Raw genomic sequence first — 17364 nt, forward strand, 5'->3', positions numbered from 1 at the left:
AACACAAAAGAAGCTCTAGCCTGACCTGCAGTAATTGTAATTTGTCCCAGGGACAGGAGACCAACCAAAGTACTGCTATTAGAGAGGTGACATCTAGGAGATGAGCGCTTGTGTGAGGGACTATTATGGTAACTGAAGGGTAGACCAGAAGTTTGTGCAAAGTACCAAGCTATTGCAGGACATTTATCCCAAGACAGGTGATTTTGCATGGGGCTGTGACAAGCACTGTGTGTGTGTGCTTAGCGCCTTCAGAAGTAATTGTGACTGTGCCAAAGTGGGAGAGTTGCTGTATTGCCAACTGTTTAGCAGTAAGGTTCGGATACGGCTTTAAAGAAGGCTACTACTTGCATATAACACAATTTTATTATACAATGACCAATCCAAGTGGCTAAACACTAAATCAATGGAATGTATGATAATGATATCGAAATAGAAAATAGTATGATATTGTGTATATTTATATATTCAAATTACAAAGGTTTTGGTACATATACTTACATCAGAAAGAAGAGAAGAGAAAAGAATCTTCACTAGGGGCATTTACGTCTGTCCGGAAATACTTCAACTGTGAGGAGCAGCCAGTGAAGACAGAATGCGTCCTAGGATCTACTACACTGTGCCTCTCACACAGGTCCACAAGCTCCTACCTTCAGTGACTGCTTCACCAGCTTTTATATGCTTTAAACAAAGGCTTACTCAATATAATATTGTGTAAACGTGAAAATACACAGGTTAGTTGTTTGATGTTCCAATCACATGACAGTGGCCACCTATCATGAATAAATAACATCAAACAAATCTTGTGTCTTCGGACTATTTACTCTTGCCCTGATATTTACATATGATAACAAAGTTTCCAACAAATTTCTATAGGCCCTTTTACATTTAGCGATGCACCAGCGATCCAACCAGCGATCCGACCCGGTCAGGATCGCTGGTGCATCGCTAAATGATCGCTAGTGAGCTTTCATACAGAAAGATCTCACAGTGACGCAGCAGCGACGCAGCGCACGATACTTACCATTCACATACAGCGATCCTGACGTCCTCCCGCCCGCCTCCACGCGTCGCTCGTCGGCGCCAGCAGGAAGCGCCCGACGAGAAATGGAGCCGGACATTCTCGCGCGATCAGCGATGGACAGCGGGGGAGCCGGTCGTTGGTAAGTATCACACATAGCGATATCGCTAGCAATATCGCTATAACGTCACAAAACCAGTGACGTTTTAGCGATATTGCTAGCGATATTGCTTAGTGTAAAACCCCCTTAAGACTAGAGCCCTAGCACAAAATATATATATTTCAGACTACAGTTAAAGAGATCTCTAAGATTGAATATACTATAATGGGTTTCAGATTGCCAACTATATTCATTAGGCTCCTCCATCCATATTTCTATGACCTTATGTATAATAATGTGCAACTGTCTATATGCCTAGTCCACTTTTTAACACCCATATGACACAAATATCAGATGATATCTTGTCAATATACTGCACCATTCACTGATCTTAAAATTCAAGTAAGTCAACAGCGTACACAAAGGTTAATTCTTTCCAGTAATCCAGATTAAACATACTGTTTCAACAAGCATTGTCTTTCAGTATACTCAGCACACAGACTGCATTTCAATAGCCATTGCAGGTCTGACCTCATGAACTCTGGTACTGAATATGTGGCCTTCTAATGCTGACATTACAGGTTAATTTCAATATGGACTAATCAATATTATTACAATATGTAGGCTATAAGATATCCATATTTTTATTAGCACCACAGTTGCTGCCTAGGGAATTGCCAGCATGTCGGTAATATACCAAGTGTCAGCCCCCCTATACCAACTACATTTTCACATTCTGTTCAGGTCAATCACTTGCTCCTCCTGAGAATGTTGAAACCATCTAGCTTGTTGCTTCATGTAAGGTTGTGTAACCATTAAGCTTATTGCCTCTCTGTATGTCAAATTTCTGACATCTGTGTGTTATTGCATCTTTTTGCTATCATTGAGTGAATAGATGCTCAACCACCAAGGACCACTATATCTTATACTAGATGGTGGCCCGATTCTAACGCATCGGGTATTCTAGAATATATATGCAGTTTATTTTTGAAGATTTAATAATAATGCAATAATGCACCCCCCAATCCTGATGTATGGTTCTCTCACCCCCAATCCTGATATGTATGGTTCTCTCACCCCCAATCCTGATATGCATGGTACCCCTCAACCCCCTATCCTGATATGCATGGTACCCCTCAACCCCCTATCCTGGTATGCATGGTCCCCTGACCCCCCAGTCCTGGAATGCATGGTCCTCTCACCCCCCAATCCTGGTATGCATGGTCCTCTCACCTCTTTCCTGGTATGCATGGTCTTCTTACTCCCCTTTCGGGGTATGCATGGTCCCCTCACCCCCCAATCCTGGTATGCATGGTCCCCTCACCCCCCAATCCTGGTATGCATGGTCCCCTCACCCCCCAATCCTGGTATGCATGCTCCCCTCACCCCCCAATCCTGGTATGCATGCTCCCCTCACCCCCCAATCCTGGTATGTATGGTCCCCTCACCCCCCCAATCCTGGTATGCATGGTCCCCTCACCCCCCAATCCTGGTATGCATGGTTCCCTCACCCCCCAATCCTGGTATGCATGGTTCCCTCACCCCCCTTTCCTGGTATGCATGGTTCCCTCACCCCCCTTTCCTGGTATGCATGGTTCCCTCACCCCCCTTTCCTGGTATGCATGGTCCCCTCACTCCCCTTTCCTGGTATGCATGGTCCCCTCACCCCCCTTTCCTGGTGTGCATGGTCCCCTCACCCCCCTTTCCGTGTAGCCGCGACCAATCAGCAACGCGGCCCTGTAGCTGTGACCAATCACTGCCGCGGCCCTGTACAAAAGTAATATTAAAAAATAAAAAAAAGTTATTCTCACCTTCCGACGGCCTCCCGTCTTCTTTCCACGCGCCCGGCCTCGCGCTCCCAGTAATGCTTTACGGCTTAGACCGCTGATGACGTCGGTCTTCTTTCTCGCTCTCGCGAGAGTGACGTCATCAGCGGTCTAAGCCGCAAAGCATTACTGGGAACGCGAGGCCGGGCGCGTGGAAAGAAGAGAGGAGGCCATCGGGAGGTGAGAATAACTTTTTTTTATTTTAATTCTCTTTTTTATAGATTAAGGCCTGCACCTGTCGCTGATTGGTTGCGGCCTGGCGGCCGCGACCAATCAGCAGCCCGCGATTTCGGTTACAGGCAGACACGATAAGGCGTTTATATATATATATATATATATATAATATATATTTATATAGATATAAAGGAACACATTATCACCAACATATAAAACCCTTTAAAGGGAGCTTGTCACATGAAAACACACTATTAACCTGCAGATATGGGGTTAATCTGCAGGTTAATAGAGTTCTGAACTTGCCCGTGTCAGGAACACCGCACTGCACTTGCTCACTGAGCCAGTGCGCATGTCCTGAGTACAAAAACAGTGCTCAAAGATACCTGTGGAGCGGGGCAGCAGCGGTGACGATGCGTGCTTCAGACTATCAGGACCTGAAGCACGTGACTGCTGGGGGCGTGACCTAAGCTTCACAGAGCTAGGAGCTGCAGGGAAACTCCTAGAAAGGTAACTACGGGACAAGTTACCAAGGGGCACAGACAGAGACAGAAACCAGATCAAGCCGGGGTCAAAGCACGAGATAGCAGGACAGTACCAAAGGGTTAGACAGAGCAAATAGTCAGGACGTAGCAATAGATCAGAAAACCAGAACGGGCAATAGACGGTACAATAGGGACAAACTGTAACGAAGTAACAATAGCCAAGCCAGGCGGTCAGAACCGGAGAAGACAATAGTACCAAAACGAGAGACTGAGTTCAGAGTGAGGGAACAGACCGGGTCATACACGGGAATCAAGCAAGCAATGCAGTATCCACGCACACCAGGGGGGTCAGACACACAGCCAGAATAACAGTATAGCTGACAGGGAATCCTAGTCTGGAGTGAGTATAAATACCCCTCCCAGATCCAAAGAGAGGCCGGCAAAAGTTAACCCTGTGAGAACAGGACATTAACTATGATGTCCTAACCATGACAGCCCGGCTCTGTCACTTAGACTCCCGGTGAGGAGGAAATTAACTTTAATTCTCCTGGCAGCTTTTGGGTTTCAGTCAAGGGGATGGTGCTGACGCAGGTTCAGTCACATCTCTGTGTATAGAAAGTGGCAGCTGTAATTGCACCCCCATCACTGACAGCAGCTCAGCATTAGAGGCGGCTGTAAGTCAGTGATGGGGATGCGATTACAGCCACCGCTCTCTATGCACAGAGTGGTGACTGAAACCATGCTAGTGCTGCCCCACCACCCCATGACTGAAACCAGAACACTGCTGGGAGTCATAAAGTTAATCTCCTCCTTGCAGGGGGATCTAATTGCTAGCGCCAGGCAGGTTCAGAAGGCTGTTAACGTGTAGGTTAACCCAGTATCTGCAGATTTGGCTGCTTTTTTTTTGTTGCTTTTCTTGCTTGTTTTTGCTGCGTTTTTCAGGAACTTAAATTAAGCTTTGCTTCCAACTTTCAAGCATAAACAATGCACGCTGTTAGGCCACCAATGCAAGACGTATGTGAAACCATAAAACATTTTGAGGAAAAAAGGACAATTTAATCAAATTATTATTATTTGACAAGGGAGAAGCTCAGGCGAAACGTGCGTCGGGCAGGTGCGGGCAGCTGCGGGGCCTCTTACTGGTCAGTATACTGCTTTCATCCTCTCTTATTGGCACTTTCTAACACATTGGAACTTTATATTAAAAAAGACTATTGCACTTTTTTGTCCTTTGTCACTTGGACTACTACCATTGGGTTTTAATTTTTTAACATTCAATTACTAAAAGTTTAGTTGACCTCACTAAACGTCTCCTGCCACCGCTCCACATTAAACTTGGACTAATCTAGCAGTTTGTGAAAGATGGAGAGACTTTTATGTACATGTATACCAAGTTCAAGGCACCGTCCAAAGCAAAACTGAAGGAAGGCATTTTTATGGATCCGGTTATTCGGAAACTCATGAAGGGCAACATGTTCAAAACAAAAATGAAAGCTGTTGAGAAAAAGACTTCGGATTCTTTTAAAGAAATCATGGAGAAATTTCTAGGTAAGCACAAAGATCTAAAATTTAAGTTTCGTGCTGAAACCTTTCAAAGCCTTGGATTGTGTGATGAGTTTGAAGTTACATGTTTTACATTCCCATTCCCATTTATATTCCCAATTAGACTACTTTCCTGAAAACGCTGGCGCTGTTAGCGAAGGGCAAGGAGAAAAAGTTAATCAGGATATCAAGTAGATGGAACAATGCTATCAAGGTAGATGGAATGTGAACACGATGGGGGACTACTGCTGGATGCTGCACAGAGAAGATCTGCAGGCCTTCTATAGGAGACTAGGTATCAACAAAAGCATTGAAGAGAAAAGGATAGGGCGCAATAGTCAATTTCCAATAAAGTTGCAGAATGAATGTTCAATAAATTTTTATATATAATATTGTGTACATTTTTGGCTACAGTAAAGATTTTTCTTCTTCATCTCGCTTGTATGTAATATCACTGTTCTTTTAAATCAGGGCTTAAGAAAACATAAGAATGAATCATTGGATATGAAAAAAATTCACAAACCCAATTTTTGCATACTTGTGTTATTTACGACTTTTTAAAAAGTCATAATAATTTGGTGCAACTGCACTCCAGTAACCCCATTGCGTGATTTTATGCACTTCGAGAAAAAGTTCCATTTCAAAAAGTCGGAAAAGTGGTTACTGACACGACATGAAAAAAATGCCAATTTTTTACTTTGCACATAATTCATGAACTGTATGCTCCATTTTGATAAATGTGGTGCAGTAAATGTCCGCTATAATCACAATGCAAAAACAAATTAAAGAAAACTTTTATGTGCGTAAACTCTACTTTAGTTTTTTCCTACTTATTTTAACAGATTGAAGCTGTATGTGTCTACTGAGGCTTGTTGGTCGAGATAAACCATGCTGTTTATTAAGCTTTTCCTCCTGATTATTTTGATTTTTCAATCAGTTTTAGGTAAGTGAACTTTTAAACATATAACATCATTGTTCCATCAAATTTCATCGTGATAATTTTTTTTTTGCATTTAAAGGGAACCTGTCATGTCTGAAAATGCTTCTAAAGAAGCACTCCTCCCATCAAAGTTTTTATCCTTTTAATATATTGCAATCATCATATTATATAGCACTGTGTACTTACAATTGCTCATTTTGCCTTTCTGCCTAGTAATTTCTTCTCTTTTCTTTGCTCTGTGAGGAAACAAAAAGTCTATTGTCCTTGAATTTATCATTCCCCTCTTCACCTCTTCCACCTCCTTAAACAGCTGCTCCCTCCTCACCCCCACCAAGGACTTTTGCAGTGACTCATGACTCAAAAAGGGAAAATTTACCTCCTGTTTCTACATAGAGCTTAGAAGGATTCAGCTCATCAGTTATTAATCATGTGATGTCAGAGACCTAATGGAAAAGAGACAAATTAGCTGGGTAGAAAGGTAAAATGAGCAATTGTAAGTACACAGAGTTATATAATATGATGACTGCAATATATTAAAAGGATGAAAACTTTGATGGGAGGAGGAGTGCTTCTTTATTAACCTGCTGTTTAACACCATATCTGCAGGTTAGAGTTTTAAAGTCGTGCGGCCAGCGCACTGACAGCCCGACTGCCAAGGGAAAATAAACTTTATACCTACCGGTAGCCTATGGTTTTCAGTCTTAGAGGTATGGCCGGTGCACTTAGTACATTGTGAGTGGTGGCTGTAACCATGCCCTGGCACAGACTGACAGCCTGTAAGAACCAGCTGTAAGTCAGTGTAAGACAAAGTTACAGCTGTAAGCAGGTTGCGGGATGCAGTGACAGACAGAAAGGAAGAGCAAGGATTAACAAATTTAACAGTTTTAATTTAACAGGGGGTTAACTCCTCGCATGGAGATAAATGGTTAAATGAGGGTTAAACAGTTCAATGCCAAGCAACAGGCAAAGTTAATGAGCAATAAACAAGATAATCCCTTATTGTGTCAGAGGCTTCCCAGTACACAACTGAAGCTTTGAAAGCAGGGGCGCCAACAATGGCTGGTGTGGTGCTGTTACAGTGGGGTCCTGCAAACAACAGTCTGTCTTCTGGCGGCAGCGGTCGGTCTCCGGCACTTTCCGCTGAGCCCCTAGTCCATAAGTTGGTGCGGCCAAAGCAAACAGGGTCCAACGTGGACTGACTAGTGTCACCTGTCAAGGTAGGATGCAAATGTCTGTCCAGTACTCGGCTTTCTCTATGCAACATGTGCACTGTATTCACAGTCACGGAGCGCACGTTTCTCTCTCTGAGCAGCTGCTGTCACCTGAATGGCTGCTCTGCACGGCTCTGCTCGGTTTGGGTTGCTCTGCTCGTCCACCGATACCAGTAAATCTCTCACGCAGTAAGTCTCTGACACAGCTGTCCCAGATGTGTGCTCTGCGGCCGGGAGCTTTTCCCAACCAACTCTCGCTCGGAGTACTCTGACTAACACGGGTGCTGCTGCTGCGCGTTTATCAGTCCTGGGGAGAACATCTCAGGATCCTGCACCGGGCCCCCGCTCCTCCGCCTGAGCACCGCACTCTGCACAGCAGGGCACACAGCACTCTGCTCACACACTGTCTCACTGGAGCGCCCGCTGAAGTTCTGCTGGAGCACGGCTCTGCGCTGCCTCTCTCGCTGCGGAGCGCGCTGCACACCTACCTCCGCTCTCACTGCCGGCGGGGAAATGACTCTTCATGCGCTTTCTCCTCACTGCCTGGCTTAGCCACACCCCGTCTTCCTGAGTCATTGGGCCTGTCCTGTCCCCTATTCTTGCCCCCCAGGCAACATGGGACGCAGCCTCAGCAGTTCTGGACCCAGCATGATGCAAGCACCTGCAGCTTGGTCTTCCTCCTTACACAGCCACCTACAGTATGTAGTGAGCGATGACTGAAGCCGCGCCTCTATGACTACAGCCGCATGGCTTTAGAACGCTATTAACCCCATATCTGCAGGTTAATAGTGTTTTTTGACATGACAGGTTCCTTTTAAATGTGTTTATAAAAAATGGTCAAAAACTCATAGTCCTAGTTTTTTTTTTTTGCTTTAGTTATTTTAATGAGCAAACACATTTCATGTCCGGGGCAGAGGTACGAACACTTTCCTAGGTTTCTATTTCACATGATGTTTTCAGTGGAAAATTATCTGTGAATATTCTGCTCTTTCTCTTTATGACTAACCTATAAAAAAACATTCAGTGTTTTTGTACACAATATCACAAATGCCTGACAACATTTCTTACATAAGAATATATGTGGGCTGAAGGCATAAGGGTTTTTCACAAATTGTTTATTATGACATCAGTAAGAATTGCCATAAAAGTGTGATCTTCACCGCGCTGGTCGTCCGGTATTGTGGCTGTGAAGAAATAAGAAATGAGGCTGCTATAGAGAAACCTCCATATGTTTTCCATAACTGCTAACATTACGTGTGCATTTCTAAATTGATTAATCATAACCCCTCCATTTGTGGAAACATTCTGCTGCACAACTGTTTTGTTTCTGCCTATTCTAAAATGTAAAGACGTCCACTAATTTTACATTGATGCTCTATCCTCATATACGTGTAGTGCACCATGCCGGCTTACAGACTGTTGGTCACGCCTATACAATGAGATCAGGCGGGCTACCCAGCACTCTAAGTTCAGCATTACAGACACCCCATTTCCCCAAGCCAATACTACAGGGCTTGATTGCATCCTGCAAAGATGAACAAATGCATGAGGTCATAATTGATTTTCTTTTATTAAGAATCCTCTTTTTCTTGCAAATTCCTACACTGAAAATGAAAAGCAAAAAGATAAAAATAAATTAATACAATAGGATAGCCATATTTACCAATAACTGCAGGATTTAGTAGACCCCCAGGATGAAGGTGGAGGCAGCACAGGTGCAAAATACAATGGATGGTAGGTGTTTGCTCATTAGTAGTTGGCACCTGTGCTGCTGTAACAAGGGGGCATGGGGTGGTAGTCATGGGTGAGTTCACTAAGTCACAATCAGTGAGCACTCCGACACCTTGCACATGGAGAGATGGGTGCAGTGGAGTGCTCTCTTCTGCTGCTGGGATTCCCTCAGTCTCTGTCACTCCAGCTTCTGACTCCCAAATTCCATGAAACACCACAAAGTCACAGTTCTCTTCCAACAGTTGAACTTTACTAAACAGCAAGGCATCCATCACATCTGCAGCAGAGTTCACACAGGACAATGTTTCCTGTTCTTTCCGTGCCCTCCGGGCAGACTCTAGTACCTCTGTCATTTCTCTCTCTTTACTCTCGGCGTTCACAGCCATACCTCTAGCCAGACTATGTCTTGTCTGTGCGTTCCTTTCCTCTGCCATCCGGGCAGCATCTCTGGACAGTTCAAGTCCTATCTGTACCTTCAGCATCACCAGCTCCTTGTCAGCCCCTTGTCTTTCCTGGGGATGATCCTGTTGAGCTGATGCCCGACTGCACTATTCTTCAGCCTAGGGTCCCTTACTGCCATCCGCAGATTTACTCCCACAGCCTGTAACTGTCTTACTGTATGTGTCCTGCCCTTGGGCAGACTGCCCGGGCTTTGGATTCTAAACAAGAAGTCCCTTTCCTATATCTCCCTGTTCTGTGCTGCTCTGCTCTGTGCCCCTCCCATCTACTTAACTACTTGCCTAAACTAATACCATTATCTATCCTAGTCTCTATCTCTAATGTGCCCCCCTCTGTTCTATCCCCACTATTACTCTATGCTAACTTATATCCCTAATCCTAAAAATATACACAATATATGGCAAATACATGACATCACAATACATAAACATTTCACAACATATTACTAACAATGAGGTGCCGCATGTAATTGTGCGAACAGTGTTCAGGAGAGAGAAGGTACATGAGGGTCCCCGCCACCTCCTTACACTCTCACCTTCTGTTCTCTTGTCGGTCTCCTGTATCCTCTAGTGCATTAGTAATAAGACCAGTAGTGATGCGCGAACATACTTGGATAATGTGTTATCCGAGTATCTTCGGTGTGCTTGGGTATTATGTTTGATTCCCCGAGGATGCATTATTTGCAGATGTTAGACAGCCTCAACATATACAAGGATTGCCTGTTTCCTATGGAATCCCCACATGTGTTCCGGCTAACAGCCGCAATTCATGCAGCCACGGGGACACGAATATAATATACGAGCAAGCCCAAGATACTCGGGTAACACGCAAAGATGTTATCCGAGCAAGTTTGCTCATCACTACTGACCAGGTATTGGTAACTATGGCTGTATTTTTCTTGTTTTTAATAAAACCTAGTCCCTGCTCTGTGATGTTGGTTATGTCTTGTAGATTCTTTTCAAAGCAATGTAACCACTGCTAAATACTATGGCCATAATGATATGTTTGTTTGTTTTTTCCAATATAGCATTATTTGTAGTGACTGCTCCACAATCAACTTACACTGCGAGATATGGGGACACGGTACAAATGGTATGCAAATTTCCAGTTACGGAGCAGGATGACCTTAGCAAACTTACAGTTTCCTGGCAACATGTACCACCACAGACCCATATACCAAGTCAAGTAACAATGTTTAACAAAGGAAGAGAAGATATTTTAAGTCAGGATAATATGTATAAAGGAAGAGCAAGTTTGATGATCCAAAAGCTAAAAAATGGGATGGCTATTCTGAAAATTGAAGAAGTGAAACTCACTGATGCAGGAAAATATTTGTGTGTTTTGCATCTTGCTGGATCTGATTTCAAGTCCATCATGCTTAATGTCCAAGGTTAGTTTGTAAATCTGGTCGTACAGCTTAGATAGCTGATGTCTGAACAATCGTTTGTTTGCCCTCTCACTAATCCTCAGAAACCTTGCAAAGTCTTGTAAATATACAAATATTAATTCTTGACGTGTGACATATGTATACCTCACAAGCTGAGATCAGGTGTTGGCAGCAGATGTGTGTCTCTACAGCAGGCTGCTTCTCTCATACTCACAGGAAAAACAGGAAATACAGACACATGCTATCATTGTGTGAGCCTCTGGGAGTTTTATTATGTTCTAACTTTACAATTAGCATACGAATCTAGCAACTAACCACTCATAGACAGGAATGGAGTTGTTGCACCAAACATATTCCAACACCCCCACTCAACAAGTACTTATCCTGTTAGTCCCATTGCGGTTCTGAAGTCCACAAACTTGGCTCTTGATACTGGCTTTGTCTTACCATCAGCTATCATCTTGTCAGCCTCGCAATAAACAAACTCGAGTACACCATGTTTCACTGAGTCATGTAAGTGGATGTTTTACATCAATGTGCTTAGTCCTTGTACTACTCTTCTCACTGCTGGCAAGTTTAATGCATCCTTGGTTGTCCTCATAGATAACAGTTGGTAGAGCTAATGGCTCGCCGAAATCTTCCAAAAGTTGTTTCAACCTAATTACTTCTTGACTTGCATAAGCAGCAGACATATATTCTGCTTCTGTAGACGATAATGCGACTGACACTTGTTTTCTGCTGGACCAAGAAATTGAATTTTCTCCTAACTTGAACAAGTAACCACTTGTTGATTTCCGATCACTTGAATCTCCAGCCCAATCTGCATCCACATAACCTCTGAGAGTGAGATCTCCTGATGTAGATATCTTAAGATTTAGCCTTTGAGTGTCTTTAAGACATTGAAGAATTCTCTTAATTGCATTGCAGTCTCTTTGGCATGGCTTGCTTACACGTCGGCAGAGAATTCCAACTGTGGCCGTGATATCCGAACGAGTTGTGGTTGCTATGTACAGAAGCGCCCCCACTGCTTGTCTGTAACTCTCATTGCTGGGTAGCATCATAATCTTCACCATACTTTTGCGACCAATCTTGCCTTAAACCATTGAACTTTACCTTCTGAGTCATATTTGTTTTTGAAGACCCACTTACATCCGATAGCTCTTTTTCCTTGTGGTAGTTTAGTAAGCTCCCATGTCTGGAGTTGGTGAAGGGACTCCATCTCCTCATTAGCAGCATTTATCCACTTCTGTTTCTCATGGACAGGCAGTTTTTGCATCTCTTGTCATGACTGTGGCTCTGGTTCAGGAAGTGTTCTGACCATATAAGAAAGGCGTCTAGCTGGGATACCTTTGATTGTCCTTTCTGATCTCCTGACTAGAGGTTGACTTGGTTGTGGTGTGTCTTCCTTGGTGGTTTCAGAGCTTATCCACACTTCAGTGTTTTCCTTTTCGGCAACTGGGTTTGGTAATTGAGATCCTTGTTCTTGCTTCTTAGGTTGAATAACTGGTGTAACTTCATGGAATTTGAGCGATACAGAGTTTTCATCAATCACAACATCTTACTGTGTTGGCTCTAGGAGCAGGATTCTGTATCCCTTTTGAGTTTTGCTATAGCCCACCAGGACTCCTTGGTTGCATGTGATTCCCAAATGGAACGTTTTTCTTTGGGAACATACATAAACATTTTGCTTCCAAATATCCTGAGGTGCTTCAGGTTAGGCTTCTTGCAGTTCCATAGCTCATATAGAGTTTTATTTGTGGCTTTACCTGGCACTCTGTTTTGAAGATAGCATGCTGTCATGATGGCTTCTCCCCAATACGTTGTAGCTAGATTCGCATCAAACAACATACTTCTTCCACTTTCACAGAGAGTGCTACTCTTTCTCTCTGCAATGCCATTTTGTTCTGGGTTGTATGGAATGGTAGTCTGGAACATGATTCCGTCCTTTTTTCAAAATGGTTTGCACCTTACCACTTCGGTTCCATTATCTGCACGCAGGGCTTTTGGCATTCTTCAAAATTTTTAAACATTACAGTAAGATATTCTTCAAGTTTCTGTGGTACTTCATCCTTACTGTGAAGCAGGTAGGAAACTGTATATCTGAAGTAGTCATCAATAAATGTGAAAAAATATCTCTTGCTAGGAGTTTGAACAATCATTGGACCGCATACATCTGTATGTATCAGATCCAGTGGCTGTGCAGATCTAGGGGTGCTCATTTTAGGAAAGGATTTTCTGGACATTTTCCCTTTAAGACAGCTAGTGCACTTCATCATTTAACTACACTGGTTGATTTCAATACCATTTGCAAGATGAGCTAGCTTCCTTACTGCTTCTGGGTCTCTGTGCCCAAGATGTCTGTGCCATACATGGATACAGTTCTTATGTAGATCTTGTCTAGCATTGTCTTTGCATTTTAGCTGATAAAGTTCATCTTGAATTTTTCCTTCTGCAAGAGCGTGACCCTTCTTTAAGATGATGCAGATGTTATCTTTAAAAGTAACTACATTCCCTTTTGCCTGAGCTTCTTTACTGAGAAAAGATTGCTTTCAAGGCTGAAAACATAGAGAACATCCTTTATTGGGATCTTTCTGCTTAGTGCTGAGGAAACTGGACAGTGGAGGGAGCTGTCTCCTACTCCTTCTGAAGTCATATAATGACCTTTTCTGACTTGCTTTCATTAAGGATAGTGAAGAAATCCTTATTTGTCATATGGCTGCTTGCACCAGAATCTATACACCATATATGCTTTGTAGATTGGCCTGTACTGGCATTAAATGCAGCTTCAACACATGCAGAATCTTCCTTTGCAGCTGTTTTAACCCTTCGATGACTATTCCGCTTTTTAAGGTGACTAATTCTTGCTTTCCAAATTCTACAGTCTGCTTTAAGGTTGCCAGGCTTTTTACAGACAAACATTCACTGATTTCTCTTAGATTGCTCTTATATTTAGGGAAATCCTGTGTCTTTAATGATGTTTCTGCTCTGGATTCATTACTGCTGCTTACATGCTGCCTTTTTCTCTTGAATTCATCCACAAGTTTGACTTAAACATACTCTAGTGTCAGCTCATCATCTGGCTGTGCATCTAGAGCAGTCACAAGTGTGTCATAACTCTCTGGAAGACCACTTAATAGATGTGCAGCAACATGAAAATCTTTAATTTCTTCTCCAATATCCCGGAGACACTTCATAATCTCCAGGGTGTTTCTATTATAGTCCTACATATTCTGTCCATTACTTAGCTTAGACTGATACAGCTTTCTCATGAGATAAAGCTTATTGCTGAGATTTGATCTTTTATGCACTTTCTGTAACTCATACCACATATCTTTTGCAGATGCACACTTGCATATATGCACTGATTATCATCTACACTAAGGGAGATCGTGCTTTGTGCTTTCTGATCCTTCTCTAGCCATTCATCTGGTAATGGATGAGGCACTTGTTCCTGAGTATATTTCCACGTACCTTCTCTTATGAGCTGCATCTACACCTTGAATTTCCAGGACTGGTAATTCTAGTTAGTGAGGCTTGGCACTGAGAACTAGTGGACGTCTTCTCTGTTGCTCTGCTTTTGCTCTGGGCTTCTGTTGTGTTACTCTGGAGTTCTGTGTCACTGTGGGCCCATAACCTACTGGCAGCAGATTGTTCAGGATACTCTTCAAGTGTGTGACAACAGAGCTTGTTTATTCAGGAACAATATATGATAAGCTTAATAAATCAGGAATAAATCGTTTGTGTGTATCTATCTGTGCATCATCTACAGCAGGCTGCTTCTCTCATACACAGACACAGAAAAACAAAGGAAATACAGTCACATGCTCTCCCTGTTTGAGCCTCTGGGAGTTTTTTTGTTTTGTTCTAACTTTACAAACAGCATACAAATCTAGCAACTAAACACTCATAGACCGGAATGGAGTTGTTGCACCAAACATATTCCAAAAGCAGGTGTATGGAGCACGCCAATTCACTGAACATACACCATTCCTGGCAGAGGTGGTTTGTTTTATTTTGCCTGTAGCAGCGGAGACTGAAGCTTGTTTTAATTGCTGTTATTTAACCCTTCTTTAAATGCCACTGTTAGTCTTTGACAGTGGCAGTTTAGGTGACTGATCTTGCCATGTTGTTCATTTGGCATGTTAGCTGGACAATGATGGGTTGCAATGGCAGCCAGAGGCTTCCAGAAAGCCCCCATGGATGCGATTCAGTTGTACTGTGAATCCCATCCGAAGGATGTGCTTCACAGGAGACTGTAGTTTTTGCTATATACTGCAATACTCTGGAATTGCAGTATACAGAGCAAGCAATCAGATTTTGAAAAACAAAGTAAAAAGTAAGCAAAAAAGTTTGTAACCATATTGTAAAAATAAATAAACATTCTATTTACTTCTCTTTCTTTTTTACAAATAAAGACATTAAAAACAATAAAGGAAAAATAAACATACTTCATATTGCCATGCCTGTAAAAGCTGATCTATCAAACCATAAAATTATTTAACCCATATGGTAAACACAATGCAAAAAATAACCCCTGAAAAAACCCAAAATGACAGTTGCTGTCTTTGTGTTGCCGCACTCCTCCCCCCCGAAATGCAATAAAAGCTATGAAAGTGTACAGTGTTTTGCGAAAGTAATCACCCTCTTGACATTTTTTGTGTTTTGCTACCTCGTAACCTTGAATCTCACTGTTTTTTCTGTGGGTTTGCATCAGTTCAAGAAAAGAACATGCCTACAACTGTGAACATTTGTTTTTCTTTTTATTGTGCAGTAAACAGCAGATGGGACAATAAAACTGAAAAGTTCAGTGTGCATAACTTTCCTTCCTCCTAAAGCCAGTACTTTTTACAGCCTCATTTTGCAGCAATTACAGCTGCAAGTCACTTTTGATAAGTCTCTATGAGCTGTCCACATTTTGCCATTGGGATTTTTGTCCATTCCTCAAGGTAAAACTGCTCCAGCTCCTTTAAGTTAGATGGTTTCCTCTGGTGAAGAGCAATCTTCAATTCTGACTACAGATTCTCGATTGAATTAAGGTCTGGGCTTTGACTAGCCACTCCAAAACTTTGCACGTTTTCCCTTACACCACTTGACTGTTGCTTTAGCAGTATGCTTTGGATCATTGCCTTGTTGTAAGGTGAACCTCCGTCCCAGTCTCAAATCACTGACAGACTGAAACAATTTTTCCTCACGAATATCCTTGAATTTCGCACCATCCCTCTTCCCCTTGACCCAGATCATTTTCCCTGTCCCTGCTGCTGAAAAACATTCCCACAGCATGATGCTACCAACATCACTGCCATGTTTCACTGTGGAGATGGTGGTCTTGGGGTGATAAGCTGTGTTGGTTTGACACCAGACATAGCGTTTACCTTGCTGACCAAAAAATTTAAATTTAGGTCTCATTTGACCACAGCACCTTCCTCCATACATTTCGGGAGTCTCCCATATGTCTTTTGTCAAACTCAAAATAGGCCTTACAATTCTTGTGTGTAAGCAAAGGCTTTTTTCTGCCCGCTGTTCCATAAAGGCTACCTCTATAGAGTGTACGGCTTATTGTGGTCGTATGGACAGATACTTCAGTCTCTGCTTGGGAACTGCAACTACTTCAGGGTTACCTTTGGTCTCTGTGCTGCCTCTCTGATTAATGCTCTCCTTGCCCAGGTTGAGGGCTTTGCTGGGCGACATTCTCAGGCAGGTTTTGTGTGGTACCATGTTCTTTCCTGCTGATGAAAATAGATTTGATGGTGCTCCGGGGATCTTCAGAGTTTGGGATATTTTTTTTTATAACCCAACCCTTACTTGTATTTCTCAAAATGTTTGTCCCTGACGTGTTTGGTGATCCTTGGTCTTCATGGTGTTGTTTGGATAGTGGTGCATCTTGCCTAATGGTGTTGCAGTCTCTGTGGTCTTTATGAAAAGATGTGTATATACTGACAAACCATGTGACACTTAGATTACAAAGGCGGACTTCCTTTCACGAGGCATGTTACTTATGAAGGTAATTGCTTTCACCAGAAATTTTTAGCAGCTTCATTGCAAAAAGGTTAATACATGTGCCCATGCCAATTTTTAACCAACACTCTCGTTGCTGGGAACCTAGCTAATGTGAATCATCTCTTAGAATAAAATCTGCATCTGTATGGGAAGATAGGATCCTGCTGTAATTAAAAACACCTGAGGCTGAGGCGTGGAGTGCTCAGTCAGAGAGCCAATGTATACAAATATCAAAAGACTGACCATCACTTGCTAACAGAAATCAGTTGTGAACAGGTGCTTACTTAGAGTAGCCATCTCCATATATAACCAACAAATAATGCAGCATTCTGCAGCGCTATAGCATGCAAACATGAAATATGAAATTTGAATTGCATTACTGCACTAGAAAATATGAAAAATTGAGAATACTTAGTGCACAAATTGGCCAATTCATGTGTAACCGGCGGCCATGATAAGGCGATTCTCATTGCTGGGAATCTACCTAATGTGAA

At 42.7% G+C, this 17364-nt stretch overlaps 1 protein-coding gene across 4 annotated transcripts in view; it reads left to right on the plus strand.

Annotated features, from left to right (window-relative positions):
- Nucleotides 1–17364, plus strand: part of LOC141047549 (programmed cell death 1 ligand 1-like) — a 115750-nt gene that overhangs the window by 14029 nt on the left and 84357 nt on the right. For all 4 annotated transcript variants that reach the window (XM_073542641.1, XM_073542640.1, XM_073542642.1 and 1 more), the window contains exons 2-3: nucleotides 5988–6088; nucleotides 10514–10876. In XM_073542641.1, coding sequence (XP_073398742.1) covers nucleotides 6034–6088; nucleotides 10514–10876 — 418 coding nt within the window. In that variant the 5' untranslated portion in view covers nucleotides 5988–6033. The remainder of the gene's footprint in view (nucleotides 1–5987; nucleotides 6089–10513; nucleotides 10877–17364) is intronic.

This window comes from Dendrobates tinctorius, unplaced genomic scaffold (assembly GCF_039654945.1).
Source record: "Dendrobates tinctorius isolate UK_male_01 unplaced genomic scaffold, ASM3965494v1 ptg000128l, whole genome shotgun sequence".
NCBI lineage: Eukaryota > Metazoa > Chordata > Amphibia > Anura > Dendrobatidae > Dendrobates > Dendrobates tinctorius.